Genomic DNA, 11,930 nt, shown 5'->3' with positions numbered 1-11,930 from the left:
ATCTTGTATGGGAAAAGCCCTTAACAGAAGGGAAAAAAAATGAAGGACTACGCAAAAAACTACCTGGAGAAGCAAATAAAAACTGATCAACTCAATATCTTGGTGCTAGCTTTGCAAGACTTTACAAAAAATACAGCCAAACTGGAATAATTCCCTACCTTTAATTGAGAGCCACTGCAATTTCTGATCATATGGAGATATAGAGTCTTTTTTTTTTTTTTTTTTTTTAATAATCATAATAGTAAGAAAGTTGCAAGGAGGGAAAATTAAAAGCAAGATCAGGAAATCTGATAAAAGGTATGGAAAACCTGTCATATTCTGAGAGATTGAGAAGCTGGGTCTCTTTTCCCTGGAGAAGAGGAGACTTAGAGGAGATATGATAGAGACTTATAGGATCATTAAGGGCATAGAGAGAGTAAAGAGGGACAGATTCTTCAAACTTTCTAATAATAAAAGAACAAGAGGGCATTCAGAAAAGTTGATAGGAGACAGATTCAAAACAAATGCTAGGAAGTTCTTTACCCAACGTGTGGTGGACACCTGGAATGCGCTTCCAGAGGACGTAATAGGGCAGAGTACGGTACTGGGGTTCAAGAAAGGATTGGACAAATTCCTACTGGAAAAGGGGATAGAGGGGTATAGATAGAAGATTACTGCACAGGTCCTGGACCTGTTGGGCCACCGCGTGAGTGGACTGCTGGGCACGATGGATCTCGGGTCTGACCCAGCAGAGGCATTTCTTATGTTCTTATGTTCTAAATCATTTTTCGCAGAGAGGGTGGTGGAATGCTCTTCCTCAGGACGTGGAAATCACAAAGGTATAGGCAGAGGTTCTCTATATGGTCTGAGGACAGAATTAAAAAAGAGGCACGGGGGGGAGGATCAGTCAAAGGGGGTAATCCACACAGTCTCAGAGAAGAGTGAATGGCCTATGCTGGGGGGGTTTCTGCCATCATTTACTATGTTACTGTGTAATAATAGTGACAATATCCAGTCAATATACTGCCACTGGCGGTCAATGCTTTTTTTAAGCGCTGCTTGTAGCTGGTTAAATTAGATCTGGATATTCAATGTTGAGCCATGTTCGGGCATCAGCATTATCCAGGTATGACCACCCATGTGCTGGCCGCTGGCAGTTGTGTAGCTCAATATCAGGGAATTAAAAAAATATATCCCATCCTAGTGGCTGAATTTTGCCTCCATAGTGACAATCAATACCAGACAACTATTTTCTGAAAAATGGATCTGTGATAAATCAAGGTTCTGGATCCTGGGCTTCTGTAATGGAAAGCGTTATTCACTTGTTACGTATTTGCCAGACTCTATTTTAGACATGAGCAGCCAGACTGGCCCTGGAGAAAACCTGATTATTTGTAATTGGATCAGTGTAAGAGAAACTTCTGAAGAAAGGATTTATTTGGATAATTCCTAGGTCGCACATGCCATACCTCCACTGATTTCTCCCCTCTCAGAATATGCTCAGAAGAGTAATATTAGTAACAGTGGTGAGTCCCAACTGGCTGTGTTTCCTGGTGGGATTCACATATCAGGATTCATAAAGATCTTGCATCGTACCTAGAGGAACGAGCAACCAAGAAGACTGAAGTCCTGCAGGTGATTAACTGATCAGCCACAAAACCAGATCATTGCTTGAGTGGTAGTTACGATATCCTATAGCAGACATTAATGAACCATATCCAACTGGAGGTCCCTAATGAATGCAATAATCGACACTGAAAAGTCTCCATTCTTTCAGGGGTACTAGTTTGTCTTCCCCCTTCCTTGACAGATGGATATTCCTGGAGGTATTCATACAGTCTGGACATTGGCTTTTCGAGCACTCTGATTTCTTTTCCTCCCAATTATAGCCCCTCAGACATGGTATTCTCTTCCTACTTATTTAAGAGCATGATGTCTTCTCGATAGGTTCAAGAGTAGCCTTAAATGTTTCCCATTCAATCTTTGACTCTGTGAACCACGATGAGCTTTTTTTTTATTTTTTACTTTCTTCTTTTAGGGCTCCTTTTACTAAGCCGCGTTAGGGTTTTAACGTGCAGAATAGCACTACGTGGCTAGACCTTAACGCCAGCATTGAGCCGGCGTTAGTTATAGAAGCGTAGCGCGTGGTAATTTCCTGCGTGCGCTAAAAATGCTAGCGCACCTTAGTAAAAGAACCCCTAATCCCGCCCTTCTTTCTTTCCTATTTCCTATTGTATTTCTTACCTTTCTTCCTCATTGGCACTGTCAGTCTTTTTATGTCACGTCTGTATTTTATGTTTTTAATCTTTTTATTTTGTACATCGCTTAGAAGCATGATTAAGTGATTTAATAAAAAAATTTTTTTAAACTTGAAACTTACTTGCTATACATTCTATTTACAATTGATTATCATCTTTCTGTTTATTTCAGGTGGAAGTTGTTTTCATCCCATTCTTGACTGTCAGATCGTGCCTCATCTCTTCCGTCTCATTCAGCGGTTCCTATCGATTTGTCACCTTTTTAGGAAAGTAAAGCAGGAACTCCTCAGGTAAAAACCCTCCACTCCTGCCACTCCAGCTGTGGCTCAGTTTCCAAAGTACGAAAGAGACGGAGTTGATATTTCAGAGACACTCTTGGGTCCTGAAAAGTCTGTACGTTTGCTGGAAATGCTATTGGTTTTCAGTCGAGTTGTTTCGTATTTCGCAGTAGAGTGCTCTAACAGTTTTTAAGTATGTAAAACCCTTTGAGTGCACTGGAAAAGTGAACTAGTTTGAAGTGTCTACGTTGTAAAAAGTGGCTGTGTACACACGAATGCCACATCGTCATATGCACTCTTTGTAGGATGACACTTTCCACATATCTTGCCTATAGTATATTTTGAATAGCAGGTAAAGTGAATTAATTCATTAATTATTGCATTACTCTTTTTATTTTGGAGATTTCATTCATTCGCCTTTTCGCCAAACAGCCCAAAGTGTAGTAAATTGATTTAAAAACCAATGTCTTCGTTGCGTTCTATACGCGCTAAAGGTGGTACATGGGTTGAATGCAAATGATTTGCAATTCTTTTTTCCACTTGTGAAAGGCTCTTTGAATCCAACTTCAAAATTGACAAAGTATTTTGATAAAGCGATGGGATGGATGTGCAAGCACAAATTAGCAGTAAATGTAGGACTTGATATAGCACTTTTTCTGTGTGGTTTACACAGTCAACGGGGCAATGAAGATGTCTGAAATATTGGATGGTTGATTTTACAGTTAAGTCTTTTATTCAAAATCTTGGAGTATTTTTGGATTGAACTCTGAATACGAGGGACTGCTGAAAAGTTCTCAGCACAACCGTCACAATTGGGGCCATCTCCACTGAGGGCTTTATACTTAGGCCAGCGATTTTCCACTTTTCTCGTTCTGTATTTTTCTGACAAAACGAAAAAAGTAGAAAATCACTGATCGAAGTGGAGACTGCCCCAACTTTGTGGGTTGGGCTGAGAACTTTTCAGCAGCCCCTCCTATGTGCTTAAGACTTTGTGCATTTGTTTAGTTAATTTTTATGTAAATGCTCATTGCTTCATCTTGGCCTTTTTTGAAATGAACGTGATGATATTCTTTCTTTGAGTTTTATGTGTACATAATTCCAAACTCCACCAGTTACATTACATTTAATACTCGAATGCTGCTCAAACCAATTACTGGATCAGTGCGGCTCACAATTATAAAGAAGTTGGGCAAACCCAAGAATTACAATGTACAAATTAAAATTGATTACAGGAGGAAAGAGATACTGTGGAGAAGATATTGAAGATTGGAGGTGAAAGATGAGAAGACACAGCTTGGGGACAGCAGGGAAACACCATCCATCAACACAGAGATTGAGGCATTTCTGAGCAAGCCCTTGGTGGTTCCAGACTGACCATCACATACCAGTCCATAGAAAGGTGTGTAAAAATGACCACTGAGGCTGCTGGTTATGTGTACAATCAGGAGTGGAGAAAACATTAGATTAGGGGTTAGATGGTCAACAGGGAGCTCAAGAGCCAAAACAGAAGCAAACAGATTTTGTTAGATAACATTAAACTAACTGCAGAAATGATATTTTGAAGACAATTATGTGGCTACAGATGTAGTGTAGACTCTTTGCACATTCAAATAAATATTACATAAGAGCATAACAATAGCCTTTTTAAATTTTTATTTCCAGTTTTATAATCACCAAAATCATTCATATTAAACAGTTACAAATAAAACAAACATCAAAAAAATTCTAGAAGAATAGGAATTTTCCCCTTTTGTACTGTTAATTAGTTCACAATATAAAGGAGAGAGCTTTAAAATAAATTGGAATATTCATAGTTATTAAATCATTATTAGGAAAACAGACAAGCAAATCTGAATATCACCTAGGCCATCATATTACGAGCCTTCTTCTTGTAAGTTAACAGGGTTACTAGCAGTGATCACTTCTTTACCTGAAATAAATCTTGACAATTGTGAAGACTGAAAAAATACATATCTATTTCCCTGAAAATTAAGTAAACATTTACAAGGAAATCTAAGCACAAATGAGGTCGCAAAATCAAAACTTGTTTCCTCTTTTTTTGGGTCACTCTAGATACATCTTGAGCAGAGTTTTGGTTCTACCCTGCCTATAGGTGCACTGACATGATGATAATTGTACAAATATTTCGTATAAGGCATTCATTTGTACAATGAAGGAACATTACAAGTCAGAGAGTGTAAATGCAACTTCCCTGACATAACGCCCTCAAAATTCTGTCCTGCTAGGTTCACTTAAATATACCTAATACATGATGACATTTTACTGCCTGCATCTAATTGGTCATGAATACTTGATATCATATAAGGGGCTTGTATGCATATTGGGGGACTGTCCGTCCCCCTCACACAAGAATTCTTAAAAGTTACATTTTAATACTAGCTTATCTAATAAAGTAAAGGTACAGAAGAAACCAGGAAAAAGTATTACAATAAACTTACAGAGGAAAAATTATCCATTCACACAGCTTTAAATCATTTCTCTTTAAGAGTCAAACTACTGCTCTCGTGTTACTGAGTCATTTAAGAGCATGCACTGAAAATTCCGTGTCTCAGTGAAAGAAAAGGGGAGTGGCCAATCCACTCCCACAAACTCTACATTTTCCTATATGACTCCTACTCCTCCAGTATAATTTTTAGGGGTAATTATATGTCAATCTGAACCCTTGAATATGAAAGTCCCTACGTTATTAGTTTACTAAAATTTTATTCATCATATATGCATTTTGTATATCCATTTAGCATTTCTAACTTTACCCTGCAAAAAGGAGAGGGAACCCCCTCCCCTGGAATGTAATCTCTGTAGTAAGAAGAAAAGTCCATCTCTATAGCAACCAGGTCAAAAGCCAAACCTTATCTGTCCTGCAGATCTCTGGAGACCAGACTGGGCACACATTGAAACAATGGAACTTCATAAAACTAAGCTACAGCCTGTGTATATCTTCTATGGTCTTCAACAGAACTTACATATTAATTCTAGTGACATGAGAGAAGGCCTCTCCTGTTTCCAGTGACCTCAGCACAAAACACATATTTAGGTCAATATATTATCCCGTATTTGTTTTATCTGGTTTGTGTTCTGGCTTCTCCAATTGTAATTTTATCTAGCCATTTAAACCCTCCTCCTTTGCCCTTGGATAGGTCCTTATCTTATAAACAAACCCTGACTAGTAAATCTAGAGCAATGGAAGGAAAATATAATGGTGATTTTATTTTTCATGCTTGCCCATTCCACCACATAGCTGTCCATTTTTAATAGGCTGCCACGCCCAGGTTCAAAAGAGCCTCATCAATCTGGGTACATTCGGATCTTGTAATTCATAAACTCTTTATCTTTAAATTTAAAAAATATCTTCAACAATCAATCCCTATCAGATTCTAAAGCCACTGAAATCTGATCAGAATCTCATCTTTCTAATATATTAGTCAAGTCTAACATGTCTAACATTTCTACGGCAGAAGCCTCTTGTTCCTCTGCTGTTTTCTTCTTACCAAATAGAAGATAATAAATTCCCGACATAGGTGGATAAGAAGTTTGTGGAATTTTCAAAACCTCTGTGAGATACCTTTTAAACATGTCAAGTTAATTAATCTCAGGTTTTCTCTTCTTGACGCATTCTCCAGCATCTCCAATTTAAAGTTAATATTCCCATTATCCTTCATTAATAGCTGATTTTGAACAAAGTATCCAAATTTTTAAAAATTAATCTTTATTCATTTTTAAAGCTCGCAATAAGTGTAACATATAATATAATCATTTATACTTTTACATCACTTAATATATCATCAAATTCTAACTCGCATTAAATATCCCCCCTCCCATATACCTAACAGTTATTCATAACCAAACAATATCATAAAATATTCCCAACCACCCCCACCCCATCTTTGGTCTTCAGATTCAGATTCTAGTTTGCCCACTCTTTGGTGTAATTGTGTTGTCTCCAAAAGCAGTCCTGAGCAATAAGTTGTTAAGTTCTGCATCTGAGTCCCCAATGAGGATTGCAATTCAGAGATAGCTTCCCATATTGAATTCAGATCTATGACTGGGGGCTTTTTAAGGGAACTACAGCAAAAGGTTTAATTTGCACAGTACCTGTGGAATCTCGCATTAAAGATAGATTCTGCAAGGCCCGTCGACCTCAGGATTTCACACAATGGCAGTTGTGTTCCTGAGGCAGCCAAAATACGCTGTACAGCCTGGTCTTCACCTTCTTCGCTGCCATCTGAAATAGCCGCCTCGCTTGCTTCACTTGCCGCACTCGATGCCGAACGCAAATGTGGCTGCACCGGCGTGCTCCGCTCCTCCGGACAGAAGCTGACTGCCTCGAAGGAAGCTCTAGAGCAGTGGTCTCAAACTCAAACCCTTTGCGGGGCCACATTTTGGATTTGTAGGTACTTGGAGGGCTGCAGAAAAAATAGTTAATGTCTTATTAAAGAAATGACAATTTTGCATGAGGTAAAACTCTTTATAGTTTATAAAACTTTCCTTTAACAGTTAAAAGGAAAGATATATAAACTATAAAGAGTTTTATCTCATGCAAAATTGTCATTTCTTTAATAAGACATTAACTATTTTTTCTGCGGCCCTCCAAGTACTCTATTTTTTTCTGCAGCACTCACATTTAAAGTTCAATATCTTTTCTTTCTCAAAACTGGCACATTTCAATCACTAAATTGAAAATAAAATCATTTTCCTACCTTTGTTTGGTAATTTCATCAGTCTCTGGTTGCACTTTATTCTTCTGACTGTGCATCCAATACTTCTTCCCTTCTTTCAGCCTCCTCTATGCTTCCTCTCCTCCAGACCTCATTCCCTCCCCCAAATTTTTCTTTCTTTCTCTATGTCTGTCTTTCTCTGATTCCTTGCCCCATTTTTTGCTTTGTTTCTGGTTCCCTGTCCCCCCTCCTTCTTTCTTCCTTCCTCCGTGCCCCCATTTTTTTGCTTTTTTTTTCTGGCTCCCTGTCCCCACCCCACCTTCTTTCTTTCTTCCTTCCTGCCCTCCCCCATGCCACCTCCCCCGCGGAATAGGCTGCTGCTGCTGCCTCTATCGGGAACAGGCCATCTCCCTGCTTCTCTTCTGCATGGGGCCGACCACCTCTCGCTGCCCGATGTCAATTCTAATGTCGGAAAGAACATTCCGGGCAGCCAGGCAGTGATTGGCTAGCCAGAATGTCCTCTCGATGTCAGAATTGACGTCGGGCCACCAGAGTTGGTCGGCCCTGCAGGGAAGAGAACAGTGGACTGCCCCCTCCCCCTTGGTACGCCACTGGAGTAGCAGCATGTCTGGCCGGCTCGTTCGTTCAAAGCCGCGGGTGGCGGCTCCTTGCGAGATCCCGCGCCTGCATCTGAAGCCTCTCTGATGTTGTGACATCAGAGAGGCTTCCAATGCAAGAGTGAATAGCGCAAGGAGCCGCCAACCCGCGGCTTTGAGCGAACATTGGCCAAAACTGAACAAGAAAGAGACCTGGGGGTACTGATAGACAGAAACCAGAAGCCGTTGACTCAATGCGCGGCAGCGGCGAAGAAAGCAAACAGAATGTTGAGCATGATAAAGAAGGGGGATCACGAGTAGATCGGCGGACGTTAAAGCTGCCGCTTTACAGAGCAATGGTCAGACCACACTTGGAGTACTGTGTCCAACACTGGTCTCCTTACCTAAAAAAGGATATAGCCCTGCTGGAAAGGGTGCAGAGGCGAGCCACGAAACTAGTAAAAGGTATGGAAAAATTTGAGCTACAAAGAACTGGGACTGTTCACCCTCGAGAAGAGGAGACTGCGAGGGGATATGATTGAGACTTTTAAAATACTGAAAGGATTCGACAAAATAGAGCAAGAATCATCGTTGTTCACATTGTCAAATGTGAAACGGACAAGAGGTCACGGACTAAAGCTGAGGGGGCAGCAGGCTCAGGACAAATGTCAGGAAGTTCTGTTTCACACAGCGGGTGGTGGACGCTTGGAATGCTCTCCCGGTGGAGGTGGTGACGGAGACTACCATTCTGGGTTTCAAGTGTAAGTTGGATGTATACCTCCTTGCAAAACATATTGATGGATACGGGTAACCAGGGTCTCCATCTGGGAGCACCTGGCTTGGCCTCCGCATGTGCGGGTCGCCGGAATAGATGGACCTAGGGTCTGATCTGGCGTAGGCGTTTCTTATGTTCTTATGTTCCAGACCGCGGGCCGCAAATAAAACCTGGAGAGCCACATGCGGCCCGTGGGCCGCGTGTTGAGACCGCTGCTCTAGAGTTTCCTGACAAACTCCCTCCTCCAGCCAAGGTCTTCCCTCATCTGGAACTCCACCTGGGTGATGCTAGACAAAAAGATCCATTGGACCAGGTAATCTTACTTCTGACCCGGGTTCCGAAGGAAAAACCCGGGTTTTCAATTTCCGTTTCACCAATCAAAAATCTCCAAAGGCCCAACTGCATTCCACCAAACTCCTTCAGGATCATGGTTAGGCTCCTCCTCTCACATAAAAATAACCTTACTGGGTCAGACCAATGGTCCATCATGCCCGTTCTCACGGTGGACAATCCAGGTCACTAGTGCATTGCCAAAGCCCAAGGAGTAGCAACATGCCATACAGAATCCCAAAAAATAGCAACATTCCAGAATCCCAAAGAGTAACAAGATTCTAGAATCCCAAAGAGTAGCAGCATTCCATGCTACAGATCCAGGGCAAGCAGTGGCTTCCCCCTTGTCTTTCTCAATAACAGACTCTGGACTTTTCCTCCAGGAAATTGTCCAAATCTTTCTTAAAACCAGCTACGCTCTCCGCTCTTACTACAACCTCTACCAATGAGTTCCAGAGCTTAACTATTCTCTGAGTGAAAAAAATATTTCCCTGTAACTTCATCGAGTGTCCCCTAGTCTTTGTAATTTTTGACGGAGTGAAAAATCGATCCACTTGTACCCTTCTACTCCACTCAAGATTTTGTAGACTTCAATCATTATCTCTCCTCAGCCGTCTCTTTTCCAAGCTGAAGAGACCAACATTTTTAGTCTTTCATTCATACGAGGGAGTTCCATCCCTTTTACAATCTTTGTCGCTCTTCTTTGAACCTTTTCTACTGCTGCTATATCTTTCTTGAGATAAGGAGACCAGAATTGAATGCAATACTCCAAATGAGGTCGCACCATGGAGCGATACAGGGGCATTATAACATTCTTGTCTTATTAACCATCCCTTTTTAAAATAATTCCTAGCATCCTGTTTGCCTTTTTTGCACGCCAAACATTGGGCAGAAGATTTCATTGTATTGTCTATGATGACACCCAGATCCTTTTCTTGGGCGCTAACCCCCAAGATGGACCTTAGCACCCAATAATTGTTTATGCATATAACACTCATGTAAATATTAGGGCCCATTTTATACAGACTCCCCCTCTTCCCCATGAAGCTTTGATACATAGATCTCAAAGTGTCACCCAGAGCCATCATGGCAGGGATGGGTATTAGTACTTCGGCTTTATAATTTGCAAACTAGCCCTCTCCTTTACAAAGCTGCACTAGTGTTTTTAGAACTGGCCACAGCCGGTAACAGCTCTGACGCTCATAGAATTCATATGTGCGTCCGAGCTGTCATGGCCGCCACAGTGCTAAAAATGCTAGCGTGGCTTTGTAAAGGAGAGGGCATGTGTATTCTGCCGTGACTGACTTTTTGAAAGCCACCTAAGTGGCCTTTTGGATGCTAATTGCATAATTTTGTTACTTTAAAATTAATCCATTGATTTTGCTGATGTGCACCCAAAATTCAATACCTGTCTGCTGAAACATATTCCTCCTAAATAATAACCCTCATTTTCTTCTCCACAGGACTCAGGACTTTGTGAAGCTGAGTGCACGATGACTTTTTCCAATACTACTCTCTTGAGCCATTCTACCTTCATCCTGATCGGCATTCCTGGACTGGAAGGTGCACATATCTGGATCGCATTCCCTCTGTGTTCAATCTATATCATCACATTATTAGGAAATGCCACCATCCTCTTCATCATCAAGACAGAGCCAAGCCTCCATGAACCAATGTACATCTTCCTCTCTTTCCTGGCTGTCATTGATCTGTTCTTATCCACTTCCACTATGCCCAAAATGCTGTGATGCTGCTGTGGTTTGATAGAACAGAAATCTCTTTTGATGCCTGTCTGATCCAGATGTTCTTGATTCCTTTCCTGTCAGCCGTTGAGTCTACAATTTTGGTGGCCATGGCTTTTGATCGCTTCATTGCCATATGTCATCCCCTGAGGCATGCTTCCATTCTAACCAATCCACTCACAGCCAAAATTGCTCTGATGGCAGTGGTCCGTGGTGCGCTGTTCTTTGTCCCCCTTTCCCCTTCTGATTAAGAGGTTGCCCTTTTGCAAAAACAATGTTCTCTCACATTCTTATTGTGTGCACCAAGATGTAATGAAACTGGCCTGTGCTGATACAACCCCCAATATAGTATATGGTTTACTGGCCATTCTAATGGTCATGGGTATAGATTCATTGCTCATTTTCTTGTCCTATGTTATGATTTTAAGGGCAGTCCTGAAGCTTGCATCCAACAAGGAACGCCTTAAGACATTTAACACCTGCGTGTCCCATCTTTTTGCAGTCTTGACATTCTACCTTCCCCTGATTGGCTTATCGGTGATACACCGGTTTGGAAACAGCTTAGCTCCTATCGCTCATAATTATATGGGCAATGTCTACCTTTTTATCCCCCCTGCACTAAATCCTATAGTGTACGGTGCAAAAACCAAGCAGATCCGAAGAAGGGTACTGAAGATAGTCCATCATATTATGGTTAGATCTTGATATTGTCTTTAGTATGACCCAATCCTCCAATTCATAGGAGGTTTTCCAGTGCTGAATAGCTGATCAATGGTTGCCATTCTTTCCAGCTAAGTAAGAGATATGGGCTCGACTACTAGCTTAGACCATGGCTCCTTGGCCCAAATGTGCTGTAGAATCCAAACTCATGGTGGAAAGAATAAAACAACTTCTAGAAGATTAGTTTCAGACTATAACATAACTAAGTTTCAATTGGTCTTCTAAAATGTTCAAGTAATGCAATGCATTTCACTGCAGACTATTGATTAACTCTCTAGTAGAGAATGACACGGTGACAGAATTGATCACCATTTCCTTCCCCCTGGATAACTGTGGGAAACCATCCCGTGTCATTCTTTAGTGTCTATCTCAACCTCAGTCCTTCTCCACCAGCATCTTCAATGCAAGGCTTGAGGGTCAGTGGTTTGCCCATTCATACTCTGATTCTTCCCTCTCTCCTTAAAGAATGACATGGGGATGGTTTCCCATGGTTAACCGCAGGATGGGGACAAATTCTGTCACCATTGTCATTCTCTATGAGGCTGGCAGAAACCCAAATAGTAGCAACATTCAGCA

General features: G+C 41.2%; 1 protein-coding gene across 1 annotated transcript; it reads left to right on the top strand.

Moving 5' to 3' along the window:
- The first annotated feature begins 3,793 nt into the window (after positions 1–3,793).
- LOC117362319 (olfactory receptor 51E2-like) lies at positions 3,794–11,339 on the top strand. Its single transcript, XM_033948549.1, is given in 4 exon segments — positions 3,794–3,914; positions 10,356–10,637; positions 10,640–10,866; positions 10,868–11,339. Coding segments are annotated over 3 exon segments (951 nt in total). The 5' UTR covers positions 3,794–3,914; positions 10,356–10,385.
- Positions 11,340–11,930: the final 591 nt, after the last annotated feature.

This window comes from Geotrypetes seraphini, chromosome 6, assembly GCF_902459505.1.
Source record: "Geotrypetes seraphini chromosome 6, aGeoSer1.1, whole genome shotgun sequence".
Taxonomy (NCBI): Eukaryota; Metazoa; Chordata; class Amphibia; order Gymnophiona; family Dermophiidae; genus Geotrypetes; species Geotrypetes seraphini.
This window is presented reverse-complemented; position numbering and strand designations above follow the sequence as displayed.